The 14,060-nt window shown below is 39.4% G+C and overlaps 2 protein-coding genes across 3 annotated transcripts in view; one reads left to right on the forward strand and one right to left on the reverse strand.

The window, feature by feature from the left end:
* Positions 1–14,060, forward strand: part of cpne2 (copine II) — a 56,261-nt gene that overhangs the window by 32,907 nt on the left and 9,294 nt on the right. For both annotated transcript variants that reach the window (XM_078257787.1, XM_078257788.1), the window contains exons 10-13: positions 1,798–1,931; positions 3,130–3,184; positions 3,620–3,671; positions 10,820–10,953. In XM_078257787.1, coding sequence (XP_078113913.1) covers positions 1,798–1,931; positions 3,130–3,184; positions 3,620–3,671; positions 10,820–10,953 — 375 coding nt within the window. The remainder of the gene's footprint in view (positions 1–1,797; positions 1,932–3,129; positions 3,185–3,619; positions 3,672–10,819; positions 10,954–14,060) is intronic.
* LOC144522589 (uncharacterized) lies at positions 3,496–6,725 on the reverse strand. The gene is made up of 3 exons (XM_078257789.1): positions 6,632–6,725; positions 4,980–5,354; positions 3,496–3,711 (listed from the first exon to the last, which is right to left on the reverse strand). Exons 1-2 carry the CDS (start codon positions 6,647–6,649, stop codon positions 5,034–5,036), a joined length of 339 nt encoding a protein of 112 aa, XP_078113915.1. The 5' UTR covers positions 6,650–6,725; the 3' UTR covers positions 3,496–3,711; positions 4,980–5,033.

The following is a 14,060-nucleotide window of genomic DNA, read 5'->3' on the forward strand; positions in this document are numbered from 1 at the left end:
TCTTTCCTTGGTCGCTGTCCCCATTGAACCAGAACATTGTTGGTTTATAAAACGCCAAACAAAGAGAGAAAGGAGTTGCATTAGACTGTCTTTAAGACGATAGGAAGGAGGCGGAGTTTCTGGGTCTGTTATTCACTGCCTGAGGAAAAGCTTGTCACTATTAATCTCATATTATGTTAGGCTGTGTGTGTGTGTGTGTGTGTGTGTGTGTGTGTGTGTGTGTGTGTGTGTGTGCCTTTTAGTTTGGGTACACGTGTTTTAAAGCATCTGTGTTCATATTTGTATATACTGTATGTCAGCGCAGTGTCACTCTGTGGTCTTCTGTGTTAAAAATATGCCTCTATGTGTTTTCAGGGATACTCGTTTAATACACTGATGCGCGATGGAGTATTTTTCTTAATCTGTCCTCAGATGACAATAATTCCTTGCTTGGTGACCTTAACGTTTTGAAATGTATTTAATATTTTAAAATGTTGGAAGGTATAAACCCTGTAAATACATTTTTAGAGTAAAGGTCTAAGTTTGTGTCACAGAAAACATACTGTAGGGCCACTAATAATTCATAGTTATATGGCATTTGTAAGATATTGTAAGAGTCTTCTTCTTTCTCAACAATTTAAAATGTGATGAAAATAACTGTAGGGCAAAAATACATTATGTTAGATTATTTGTATGTCCTGCCCTTCAGGGGGAAAAAAAGATGCTTCTTCTTTTAGTGAGAGGCCATTTTATAGTAGGCCTATCGCTTTATTTTTCTGTTCATATCATGGCACAATATTTTGTGATACAAAAAAAGCAACAACATGCATTATGGAGTTGATAAGTGAATCACGATATCAACTAAATCATAGCAATTGGCTCTCGAACAAGGTATGTGAGAGGTGCATGTTTCTCACTTTAGATGTTCTCTTACTCCAAGATAACATGTTCCAGCTCAGACACAGTTTTTAACACTTACAGTAACAGCAACTCCAGTTTCTCTTTGTTTCCTTCAGACCTTCACTTAACATTGTATAATGCCACTAAAAGGCAGAAATAAATACTGTCATTGTTTGCTTTCAGTCAGATTGTTAAAAATAGTAAGTGTAAACATTGTATTGTGTTTTATTATGGACCCTTAACAGACATGTTATGTTTTCAGCGACATCTGAGTTATCAAGGTGTTGTTTTTCAATACTTTGAACATATATCATGTGACGACCTCAACATTCTAAAACCAGAGTTTAGTCAGGCAAAGAGGGCAAATCTGCAGTTTGTGAATCTGAAGTTGTAGTTATGTAGTTTTACATAATCATGGCAAGTGACCTTTTAGTAGAGAAACAAAGTTAAACCACCAGTGGCTCCAGATAAGTAATTGAGGCACCAATGAGAGCGGCATGTGTCACATGAAGAGCTAACATTAATTTCCTCATTCCACATTTAGCAGATGCACAGTAGAGTTAAACAGAATAACATATCAAAACGCACAGCTTGTGTAGTTGCCAGATGAATAATTTTGCCTTTTAGATTTCTATCCGAGTAACCTGCACCGAAGAAAAACAATAAAACGGGGCTCCTCCTGGGATATTTTTTATTTAATGTCAAAAGAGACTGTTCGACTGCTGCTGCTGTCTATATTCACTTTTTTTTCATTCCATTTTTGTAGGTGATTCTGCTTTGTTATACTCAGTGGAGAAGGAATTAAAGGAAACAGCTAACGACCCACAGCAATTACAGTATCTCAAAATATCACTAAGGTAAAAGCAGTGCAGGTTTCAAAGATGGGCTCTAATCTGTCACTTCTCTGTATTTCCATAGGTCGGTATAGACTTCACAGCATCTAATGGGAACCCTCGAGAGCCGTCCTCCCTTCACTACATTAACCCACTGGGCAGCAACGAGTATCTCGCTGCCATTTTAGCTGTGGGACAAATCATACAGGACTATGATACGTGAGTATCCTCATGGCTGTTGCACTTGTTTTTAATCAGTTAGGACTACAGTTATCTTGAAATAGTTGACTTCACTTTAATGGTCCAATGGTTGTAAACTGCATTTTCGAGGGAAGGGGCAGATTAAATACAAGCATTAGACACTTACACTTATACCCCGTTTACACGTACATGGTTATTTTGAAAAACTGAGACATTTCCCTTTGTTTGTGCCCTTCTTTACACGCAAAAGGAGAATTCGCCTCCGAAAACGATTCTTTCTAAAAACTCTGGCCAGAGTGGAGATTTTGGAAAACTTCATTTGCACATTTGCATGTAAACTGAGACAAACTGAGGTTTGGGCAGCCGAGGAAGTTAGGAAGAGAAGAGAGAGGAAGTGATTTGTTATTGTTGTTGTTGCTATTTTCGGGATTCTGATTGGCTAACGTGGGCTTGAGCTTCTCGTTACACTGCCACCTACAGGTTTGGCATGCGCTTGACGGCATATACTGTATACACGGGTACGTGTAAACGAACACTTTTCTGAAAACTGACAGCTGTGTATGATATTATTTTTGAAAACGGAGAGGTTGAAATATCCATTTATGAAACTAGCCGGCCACGTGTAAACGTAGGACTAAAGACTGATAGCATAAGATGAGCTGGACTTGGGACCATATGAGAAACAATGAGGATACAGAGTATTTTTTTGTAATTTCCATGTACTTGTGGGCATCAAACTGGTTTATCAGTTCCCTAATATCCATCTTAATCCCATCATACCTAAGAACCACTGTGTAAACTGTGTACGCTTTAGAATGGGTGTCAGTAAAACACACATAACTATCAATTCTTTTACTGTTTTAAAGATTGTCAGAGTAAAGGCCACCAATAATTCATAGATTTACATGGCATTTGTAAGATAATGTCATATTATTCTTCTCTCTCAACAGTTACTATAAAGTGTGATGAAAATCACTGTAGGTCAAAAAGACTATGTCAGATTGTTTGTGTATCCTGGTGCTTCTTCTCTTAGTGAGAAGGCTTAATTTTTCTGCCAGCTCTCTGCTAGTTCTCTAGAAATGTCTTTGAATGGGTTTCTTTGTTAAAAGGTAACAGGATTTCCTCTGCTGTCTAAATCCAGCTTGTAGAATTTGATTGAAAAAATTGAAAAAGGTTTAACTAACGTTCCAATGTGTTGTCATGGTTTCCTCCTCAGCGACAAAATGTTTCCTGCTCTGGGATTTGGAGCCCAACTCCCTCCAGACTGGAAGGTATGTGTGTGTTTGTTGGTGGTGTTGTTTGTTTGTTTGTTTTTGTGTGTGTGTGTGTGTGTGTGTGTGTGTGTGTGTGTGTGTGTGTGTGTGTGTGTGTGTGTGTGACAGAAGGAGGAGGGCGGGTTCTCATATGCAAACTTACAGTTAAAGCGAGCCTATATCTCACACACACATACACACACACACACACACACGTCTAAAACTAAGCATTATACATGCATATTCACATGATTACGCAACTGTTAACCCATCTGCGTTGCCATGGCACTGAGCTGATGAAAAGGACAAAGGAGAGAGAGTGGTACACAGAGGGAGAGAGAGAGGGTGGGAGGGAGAAAGTGTGGGAGAAATGGACAGTATTGCTCAACAATATTTTACAGTGTAGTGAATGAAGAATATCAACTTTATTGTCTTTGTTTCTTGTCTGCTCAGGTGTCACACGAATTTGCCATCAACTTTAACCCCACCAACCCATTCTGTTCAGGTGAGTTACTGTGCAGCAGTCCCAGATGCCATCGGTGACCCTGAAACAGAATTAAAGTTCAATTAAAAGGACAGAAGAATATAGTCCCATTTTCTCTACAAACATTTCGACATAAGGCTACAATGCCATTGTGACTTTGTGGAAATACATTTAACACTACAGAGAAAGAGCTAAAACATCACTGCAATAGAAACTGGAGTATTCTTTATTTTTAACAAGAATGCAGGACACCCTGAAAAAAAAACATGCCATCTCCAGCTCATGTGACAGCAGCAGGTGCTGTACTCCTCTATAAGTGTCTTACGGAGTTTGAGTAAATAACACCTTCACACTTCACCTACACTTTTTACGATGTTTGTGTAAATTGGTAGTATAAATAGCAGTGCACACTATGAAACCAAACAGTTGCTCCTGACAATTCAGACCAGTGAAAGATCCAGAAAAGTTATTTATTGATTGTGTACAACGCTTAAGAGGTTAAATTATGGAGATAGATTAATTTCAATATAATTTGTGTGAGCAGATAGACAATCCCTATGTAAATGTGTAATATGTAGATATCAAAAAGCCCGAGCAAGAACAATCTTTGCTGAGTTTTGTTGGTGGCCATGATGTTGTGGCCCTCCTCCCCACGGGGTTCAGGAAAAGTTTGATTTTCCAGCTTTCCATTAGTGGTGAAGGAGTTGGCTAAGGTGAACGCTAGCGATGTTAAGCCGACGTCACGACCAAACGTAATGCAGTGCAAAGCAATTGCCCTATCTGCTCCTTTCCCCATGTTTATTATAAGTAATTAACCCTTTATAGGGCACTCATTGAAATCTTTGGAAATTCTAAATTGTAACCTCAGAAAGCTAATGGGGGATGGTACAGGACATTTAAAAAAAAAAGTTAACAATATTTTTCATCTTTGCATTACAAATCAAGGTCAATGAAGTTACCACATATGCTATCACACATGCCCGTCACACATGTCCGTCTAGGGTCAAAAAAATTACCGAGCGTGAATTTAAAAAAATATGAGAAAAACACACAAAAAAGGAACATTTAGTTAGAGATATCTCTGTCTTGGGGTAGGCTACTGATACTGGCTTGACTGTCATACAAGAAAAACATTTAAGATCATAACTAAACATGGTAAGTTGAACCAGAACATCAACATCACCTTTGCCACCACTGAGGATGAAATTATGAGCCACAAAGTTCATAATTTCATTATCAGTGGTGGCAAAGGTGATGTTGATGTTCATCTGGGTTGCATATAAGTTGGTTTGATATGTTATGTGCGAGATTACTTCACGACTTAAGTACCTGCTGAAATAATCAAATGGACTTTGGATGAAGTCAGGGGAAATGTGCTGGTATTCAGGCAGGGGTGTGTCGCCCTCTGCCAGAGGGTTCCCGGGGTTCTGGCTTCCTTTTGTTGGTGGGCCTCTTTGCCGTTGGTGCCGCCTCTTGATTGTCATCATTTTCGTCCAGGTCCTCATCTACAAGCACCTCCACTGCAGGCTGCACGCACTTTCTTTTGGCAGAAGGGCCATCAATGTCCAGGTTGTGGGTGGGTGGAAGGAAGTCGGGATCTGCCACATCGTTGTCTTCTTCCTCTGAGCTATCATCATCGCTGATGGCAGGGTTTACGGGAACAACAACGGTATCCCTCTCCCCATAAAAGAGCCGAGCAGACAGCTGCAAAAGGAATATGTTTTTAAATCAATATTAAGCCAACTCTGATTTATTTGTTAAGGAAAACAGTAACAGTGTAATGTAGATCTACTGGAAAAAGAGTATTGACATAGAAAATATAAAAACATGATAAAAACAGAAAAATCAATTATAATTACTGTTAGTACCACTTATATTTTGCTCATAATTGTGTTTTATCACAAACCAATATTGAGTAATTAAAATCAATTCACACAGTACAAGGCCTCACACTAAAAATAAGCACCTGTGTATGCCATTTAATTATAATAAAACGCATACATTCATAAGGCATATGTCTAAAAATGGACACTTGTGCCACTCATGCTAGTCTTATACAGGGTATATGATCAAATATGGTACATTTAGCTTTCAGCCAAACATTAAGCTAATTTTAAGAAATGCTGTGCAAATAACAACAATCTCAATCTTTAACACAACTATTCAACCAAATAATGTGTGAGTTACATCAACTTACTATGTTTATTTATGATGTTATTACCATAGCTGTGGGAGAAGCCAGGTTCAAAAAAGCAATATTTATGATTTCTGCAAGATGGCTGTGTTTGAGGTGCTCCAGGCCACTGCTGATTGGTCAGATGCCATGATGTCAATATCTCTCAGATAGCTTGATCTCCCCTGATTGGCTGAGAGAAAACCACATGACTCTGCAACTCCAAATGGAGGCAGGGGGAGGGCATTTTGAATGTGTGCGGAAATAACTAAATATGGTTACTTGCCCCATAAAGGGTTAAGTGTTACCACTGCGTTTCTCCTCCTGATCATTGATGGTGCGCCATCTGTTGTTATTCCTAGGAGAGACTTCCTTGACAAAACAGCATGAATACTTCCTTAACTGTGGTACGGCCTTGCATTGTTTTCACACAAAGTAATTCACTTCAAACTGCTTCAACACCACGAACAGAAATGGCAAGCTGAGCATTTTCATTTATGTGAGTACTCTCACCCAGAGCCACAGAATATGCGCTGAAACATTTGTCTTTGTCACACAACTGATCATAAACATCATTTGATAGCTCAGCAATCCATTGTGTTGTCTGAAAGGCTGATGTTGCTGAAGTTACCCTTTTTTCTGGACATGATACTTGCAACTTCTAGCATGCATTTTTTTAAACTGGCCTTCAGTAAACGGCTTTACCACTTTGGCAATCACCCCATTCACCACAAAACTATCTCTCACCGCTGCATTGGCTTCCTTGTTTACCTGTTGAAAAAGGTTTTGTTGCATGTATAGCCCTTACTTTAGCTGTGCAGCCCATTTGCTCCTCTCCTCTCCCTGGTATTTACTGTACTCCTGTGCATGCTTAGTTGAATAAGGCTGCTTCACACACAACTAAAACCGGGACACTTTGCGCGTGACCGTAGTGCTCGTGCACGCACACGCTTTTTAACGTGAACATGTGCCAGCCCAGCCCAGACATAGACACAGACAGATTAGACACAATTTTGCCAACAGCACACGTAGGCCTACTGCTCACAACATAATGGGGTATCTCAGTTAATATTCATGAATGTTCTTGGTATGTAGCCTACATATCTAAGAAATAATATTAAAAGACATTGAGTGAGTTTAGTGTGCGACCAACTTTATTTTTCAGAATTAAAGCATTCTTTTGGAAAATGCACCCACTGAACTTGTGACTGTATTTTTCATTGCATGGCACTAAACGAATTATTTGGAACTGCTTGAACTAAAGTTATGGTAACACTTTACAGTAAGGGTACATGAATTATGAATTCATGCATGAATTAATTCGTGATTTGTGCATTACTTCATTCCTTTATATCTTATGAATCATCAGGAATTGACATGAGTTCATAGCCTCAACACATCAACTAAAGCATTAGGTAAGGTGGGTACATCATTATGCACAAGTTGTGTTCAAATCAGAATGTGTGCAGTGATGACCACATTTTTTTGCAGAAAAAAAAAAATAATCATGATCATAATTCATAATGATGTGCCCACGTACCTAATGCTTTAATGGTTGTGTTGTTCATGTATGGTCACGAATGACAGACTATGAAAATGTAAATTCCTGATGATTCATGGGATATTAAGGAATGCAGTAACACATAAATCATTAATTACATAATGCATAATAATACATAGCCTACATCAATTAATTCATGATCATTCATGTACCCTTACCGTAAAGTGTTACCAGTATCTGCTTCACATTTTCAGCAGGGCAGCGTCGCGGCTGTGGTTGACTCTCCACAGTTCTCATTTATTTAAGTCCTAACGTGAAAAAGCTTAATGTGGTTTAATGTACCTAAACAACGATCAGTGATCACCAAATTTCTCTCTCATATTGCTCCTCATAACCACTGAAAACTGTCAAAAAGTCTAATCTAAAGTCCAATTATTATGGACGTTATCTGACATTAAGCGTTTCTGCTTCATTGAGGCTATTGTAAGGAAAAAGCTTAACGTGGTTTAATGTACCTAAACAACGATCAATGATCACCAGATTTCTCTCTCATATTGCTCCTCTTAACCAGAGCAATATGAGAGAGAAATTTGTTAATCATTGATCGTTGTTTAGGCAAGGCAAGGCAAGGCAGCTTTATTTGTATAGCACATTTCAGCAACAGGGCAATTCAAAGTGCTTTACATAAAACATTAAAGAGCAGTTAGAAAACGATAAAAAAAACAACAAAGCAGATTAAAACATGAAAGACAAGAATAAAATTGACAGTGCAGTATAAGAAATTAAACATTAAAGGGCAGTTATAGAATGACATACAGTGTCATCAACGCAACTTCAGTATAACAAATGAACAGTTATTTAAAGAAAGGTAACATCAAAAAGTTAGGTCTTTAGCTTTAATTTAAAAGAACTGAGAGTTGCTGCGGTCCTGCAGTTTTCTGGGAGTTTGTTCCAGATATGTGGAGCGTAAAAACTGAATGTTGCTTCCCCCTGTTTAGTTCTGACTCTGGGGACAACAAGCAGACCTGTCCCAGACGACCTGAGAGGTCTGGTTGGGTCATAGTGTAGTAGCAGATCAGAAATGTATTTTGGCCCTAAACCGTTTAGTGATTTATAAACCAGCAAAAGTATTTTGAAATCAATTCTTTGAGGCACTGGAAGCCAGTGTAGAGACTTCAGTACTGGAGTGATGTGATCCACTCTCTTGGTCTTAGTGAGGACTCGAGCAGCAGCGTTCTGAATCAGCTGCAGCTGTCTGATTGATTTTTTAGGGAGACCTGTAAAGACACCGTTACAGTAGTCAAGTCTACTGAAGATAAAAGCATGGACAAGTTTTTCCAAATCCTGCTGAGACATAAGTCCTTTAACCCTTGATATATTTTTAAGGTGGTAATAGGCTGACTTTGTAATTGTCTTAATGTGGCTGTTAAAATGCAGGTCTGAGTCCATGACTACACTAAGATTTCTGGCTTTGTCTGTTGTTAACATTGTCGTTTGAAGCTGAGTGCTGACTTTTAATCGTTCCACTTTTGCTCCAAAAACAACCACCTCAGTTTTTTCGTAATTTAATTTAAGAGAATTCTGGCACATCCAGTCGTTAATTTGTTCAATGCACTTAGTCAGTTGTTGTATTGGACTATAGTCCCCTGGCAATAAGGTTATATAAATAGGTACATTAAACCACGTTAAGCTTTTTCACGTTTTAGAATGTCCCCATTTCCACCCAGCGCTCGTCCGCTGACTTTTGTCGGGACTCGGGACACTCAATTCAAAATCGGGACTGTCCCAGTCAAACCAGGACGTCTGGTCACCCTAGGCCATAGGCATTGCCCGTAAACTCAACACAAAAATAATCGATCTCCCACTTCTCCTGAAAGTCTGTGTTCATCATCAACTTGTCTCTTGGCTTTCGACAACGATATGTTGACCTATCACCAAAAGACGGCGCTAGCTGTTCACTTGTCAATCAGTCTGTGATTAGCCCAAACGCCTGTAAATTGGCCATTTAGCTTTCAATACGGTTGCAACATCGACAACAAGTGGCCGGGAGTTGGAACACAAACCTTGTGCCGTGCGCTGTGTTTTTACAAGAAAGAGCAAGGTTGCTCAAATGGCGGGCTGCATGAAATCGATGAGGGTGCCGTGAGTCTAATACCTGTGCTGTAGACTCTTAGTCTTGTTTAAATATGGGTGCAAGTCAAAAGGTTACTCATCATGATTTGTAAATCATCAGTATGTTGCACAAAGTATTAAAGAACCACAACGTAAGCACTCCTTTTAAATATGGTGCATTTGTTAACGCACCATTAGTGTTTGAGATGTGTAGGATGGCAATGTGCTGGCAATGCAAAAAACTAGTACCGACTAGTAGGAGCACAATTGTGACACCCAGATGGAAATTGTGGAACCCATATTTTAGCCTGACAGAGGCTGGAGGTTATGCTAAATAAAAAAACAGGTCAAATGACAATGAAACAAATGAAACATGAAGTTCTGTGTGCTTCTTCAAAATAGATGTACAGCTTGTCATTAATATAACATGTAACTCCACAAATGGCCTTTGTTTTTTTTAGGTTAGCTGGTGAACTGCTCCTCTACAAACTACATAAGGTCATCTTTTGTTGGAAAGGTCAATTCAGCCTCCAGTGCACTCTAAAATAAAAAGTTATCAGGCCTGATTTGGAGGGTTGCAGTCACTAAGTGCTGCTATAACTGCCATTTAAAACCTTTTTATGTAAAGTGCAATATGCTACCACCCTAACAATGGATTAGCATTATATTTTGGCACTAAATAATTGTTTGTTGTCATCTAGTATCATAGTTTCATATATCTCATTTATACCATTGTGTTTTTTACTGTAAAGGGGATAATGTTGTTACATTGAGATGTGAATAAAGACAACCGTGGGCGTAGGAAACATTGAAAATGTGGTTGGGACAATATAACCTGGGTTCAGAGTACATGTCATTTCATGTATTCTCTAGTCTTTCAACAGGTGGTTTGATACTTGTATCTGGCTATACTAGCATGAGAAACATTATGGGTACATTTTGTATTTTGGGTCCTAGATCACATATTTGAAGATATTAAAAAGCTAAGTACAGAAATTATTAATAAATAATTATATATTAAACTAACTATTTTAAAAGAGAAGACATTTCGGGGACTGAGGCAAGTGTTCAGCAAATAAACTCATTCACATATTTAATTGTCTGGTTGTATTTAGCTGATTGGAGTCTGAAAAAGCACTGCTGATGAGAAACAATCGTTTTCATGAGCTTCTGGCCCTGAGTTGAAACTGTCTCACTTCAGCTGGGAGATATGCGTAAAAGACACTTTTTCATATACATGGCCCATCGTTATTTTCTCCCTATTACAAACCTCTTTTCCTCGTCTTTTCGCTGTCTCTCTCCTACCCTCACCACCTCTTACCCATCTTTCAATTTAAGGTTTGTTGTTATTTGAATTATTTCTTTCTCTCTCTCTCTGTGTAGGTGTAGAGGGTATTGCCCAGGCCTACTCTGCCTGTCTCCCTCACATTCGTTTCTACGGCCCAACTAACTTTTCTCCAATCATCAGCCATGTAGCACGTTTTGCTGCCCAGGCACTTCAACAAGAGAATGCAGCGGTAGGTGGCAACATCTTACTTATCTGACTTTCCATGTTTTAATTATTCTTCAGTTGAATATGTACATTGCAGACAAGAATGATGAGAAACAGGGGATAATACAGTATGTAAAACATTTGCAAATATGCAGACTATATTGCAGTTTCCATTACAAACAGTAACCACTACAACTCCATGCCTAAACGCAGCCAGCCATCAATTGAAATCCGTCAGAACACACCTGCCCATAACAGCCCACATGTCTATCTTTCAGACATAGACTGTAAACTTATATACATGTAGCATCTGTGATAGATTTCTTAAAGAGACCCTATTGTGCTCTTTGGAGATTCCTCCGTCCTTTAGTGTGTCGTATAGTAACGTGTGTTTCAGGAGATAATATAATCCATACCTATTTTTCAGCCAGGAGGTGATTATAAAATGCAGCTACATTTCAGCAAAATGATTACAGTAAACATGGCAGCTAAGAATGTAGTAGTACTTTTTATGAATTTGTTCCTGTATAATAAATAAAAAAAATCTGTAATCTCACAATCTGATGTAGTAAAATTAATAAATTCATGTATCAAAACCCATTTGGTTTTTCACAGGAAGCATGTTAGTAGATACATTTATAATTAGATTAACTAATTAAAAACAAAGAGTGAGGTGAGTGCTACTCTCCATGTAGTTAGTTACATAATGTATTAATTGATTATACTGATAGCAATCTTTTGGATTGGATTGGCCAGCTGACCAATCAGAGCTCACTGGGCTTTTCAGAAGGGGGGGGCAGGAGCTCAGACAGCTTTTCAGACAGAGGCGCTGTAGCAATGGCCAGTATGAGAAATATAATGTGTTTTTTTAACATCAAAGCATGTAAACCTATTTTAGGAGACCCCAAAAATACAAATATGTTGCTTAAACTGAGCATGATAGGACCTCTTTAAGGGAATTAAGTAAAATGAAAGCATTGTCTATTCAGTTGGCTTTATTGTCTGGGGAAATTGATTTTTGACTGCACGTCATCCCAATCCTGTCATGTATGCACAGGTCATGATCTAAATGCAGACAAGTCCTGTTGAGAGAAGGGCTTTGAAACTTGCCATTCAAAAGACCCTGTTCTTTATCCAATTCTGCTCAAGGAGGTTTGTCTAACCTCTTGGCATGTTCAGTGTTAGGTAATGGCATCACAGATCACATTCCTCAGGAACACCTTCCTTCAGCACACCGCGGGTCGCCTCACAGAACATACCGGAGATGCGCGTCACTCTGCCGCGGCGAGCCAGACGGAGGCGGGTTTGGTGATCTACTGGATGTTATTACAGAGCACTTTGGTTTCTGCTAGTCATCCACAACGTTACTGCCATGGATGTATTATAAGGTTACTGCTGCATCGCTTCCTGTTTTTCCCAACTACGTACTGCCCGAGGCCTGAATCATAGAACGTGCGTGCGTTGATCGCCCGTCCAAAAAAATAGTGGCGTTAAAAGGAATTTGCGTTAACTTGTTTGTGTTGTTATCGCATTTATTTTGACAGCCATACTGATAACCCTACTTTTTTTATCAGAGCCCTCTGCACAGCACTCTTACTGTTCCTATGTCGTGCTCTCATTGAAATGAAGTCTTAAATGAACAGTATTTGTCTTGGCTGCATAGAGATTATTCAAACCACAACTACATGTGCAATCACTGCTACTGCTCTAGCACAGCTTCTAAATCTGTCACTTGGGGACCCAAATAAGATAAATATTTGCATTTGAGCCACAGACTTGTTTACTGTGAGGCAGCAGTGGTTAGCACTGTCTAAGGTCCTGGGTTTCAACTCCAGTAAGGCCCACAGGTGCAGCAGCAGAATCATGTCAAGCCAGTTAATCTATTTTAATTTCCAATTGCATGTTTCTAATTCAGAGCTAGCAATGCAAAAAAAACAGAAGTCATTTTATAACAAAAACAAACAATCCTTTAAAAAAATAAAAACCTGTCCATGGTTCAGTCTGTTTCAATTTATTTTTTCACGTTGGATTGCGTGACTACACTGCAGGGGTGGTGATGGCGCAGTGGATATGACACATGCCTTTGGTGTGGGAGAGCTGGGTTCGATTCATCAACCAATGTATCCCTAAGCAAGACACTTAACCCTAGTTGCACCAGAGGCATGCAACCTCTGATATAGAACAATTGTAAGTCGCTTTGGATAAAAGCGTCAGCTAAATGACATGTAATGTAATTTTCAACAAGATGAGTTTGAAGCACAAAATCAGAGGTCTCACACATGTTGCTGACATCTGTAGGGCAGCAAGATTCGGGTTGCATTACCCGTGAATCTCAACATCATGTTACCACTGGGGTCATTCATACCAAAGAAATTACAAATGTGTGACACCTCACAGGAGCTTCAGATCTACAAACGTTCAACAAATGGTAGATGTCCCTGCCTTGTATGTATCCAGTGGTATGTTGCTAAAAATCTTGTCTAAATCTGGAGAGAGTGCAGTAGCTGGGTATCATTATGCTCACATGGTGCTTTTTGTCCCTAATTGTATCTTGTCACCCTGTGGAGAACAAATACACGAGCAAAATACACAAAGGATTGTACTCGTCTGTGTGTTGTGTGCCAGAATCCTTTTGTTTCTGTAAGAATATGATTGCAGGCCATTTTCTTGTTTTACATTACAGGGAGTTCAAACAGGGGGGGAACATAGGAAGGAGTGACAGACAATGAGATGTCACAGCTGCAGCAGAAGTGTGGACCACATACTGGGGCAGTAGTTAGACTGGTGTGTGTGGTGTGTCTATGTGTGTGTGCGTGTGTGGATGGGTAGGTTGTAGACTGTACAGATTGGCTGTTGCTCTGCCTCAGTGTTCCTGTTCCTTTAGATAATAAGAGAACCTGCGACTGCAGACTGTAAGAACACACTCCTGTTACCGACATATTTACACACACACACACACACACACGCGCACACACACACACACACACACAGGCTGCAGGCCAGTGCAGTTTGTGCCTGTCCCAGTGTGTAAGCGACCCTGTCTGTATGTGTGATAATGATTCTCTAATGAGCGCTGCTGTTAGCACATTAAAGAGACAGGCTTCAGAGCCCTCCCTCTGTGTGTGTGTGTGT

Source organism: Sander vitreus, chromosome 8 (genome assembly GCF_031162955.1).
Source record: "Sander vitreus isolate 19-12246 chromosome 8, sanVit1, whole genome shotgun sequence".
NCBI lineage: Eukaryota > Metazoa > Chordata > Actinopteri > Perciformes > Percidae > Sander > Sander vitreus.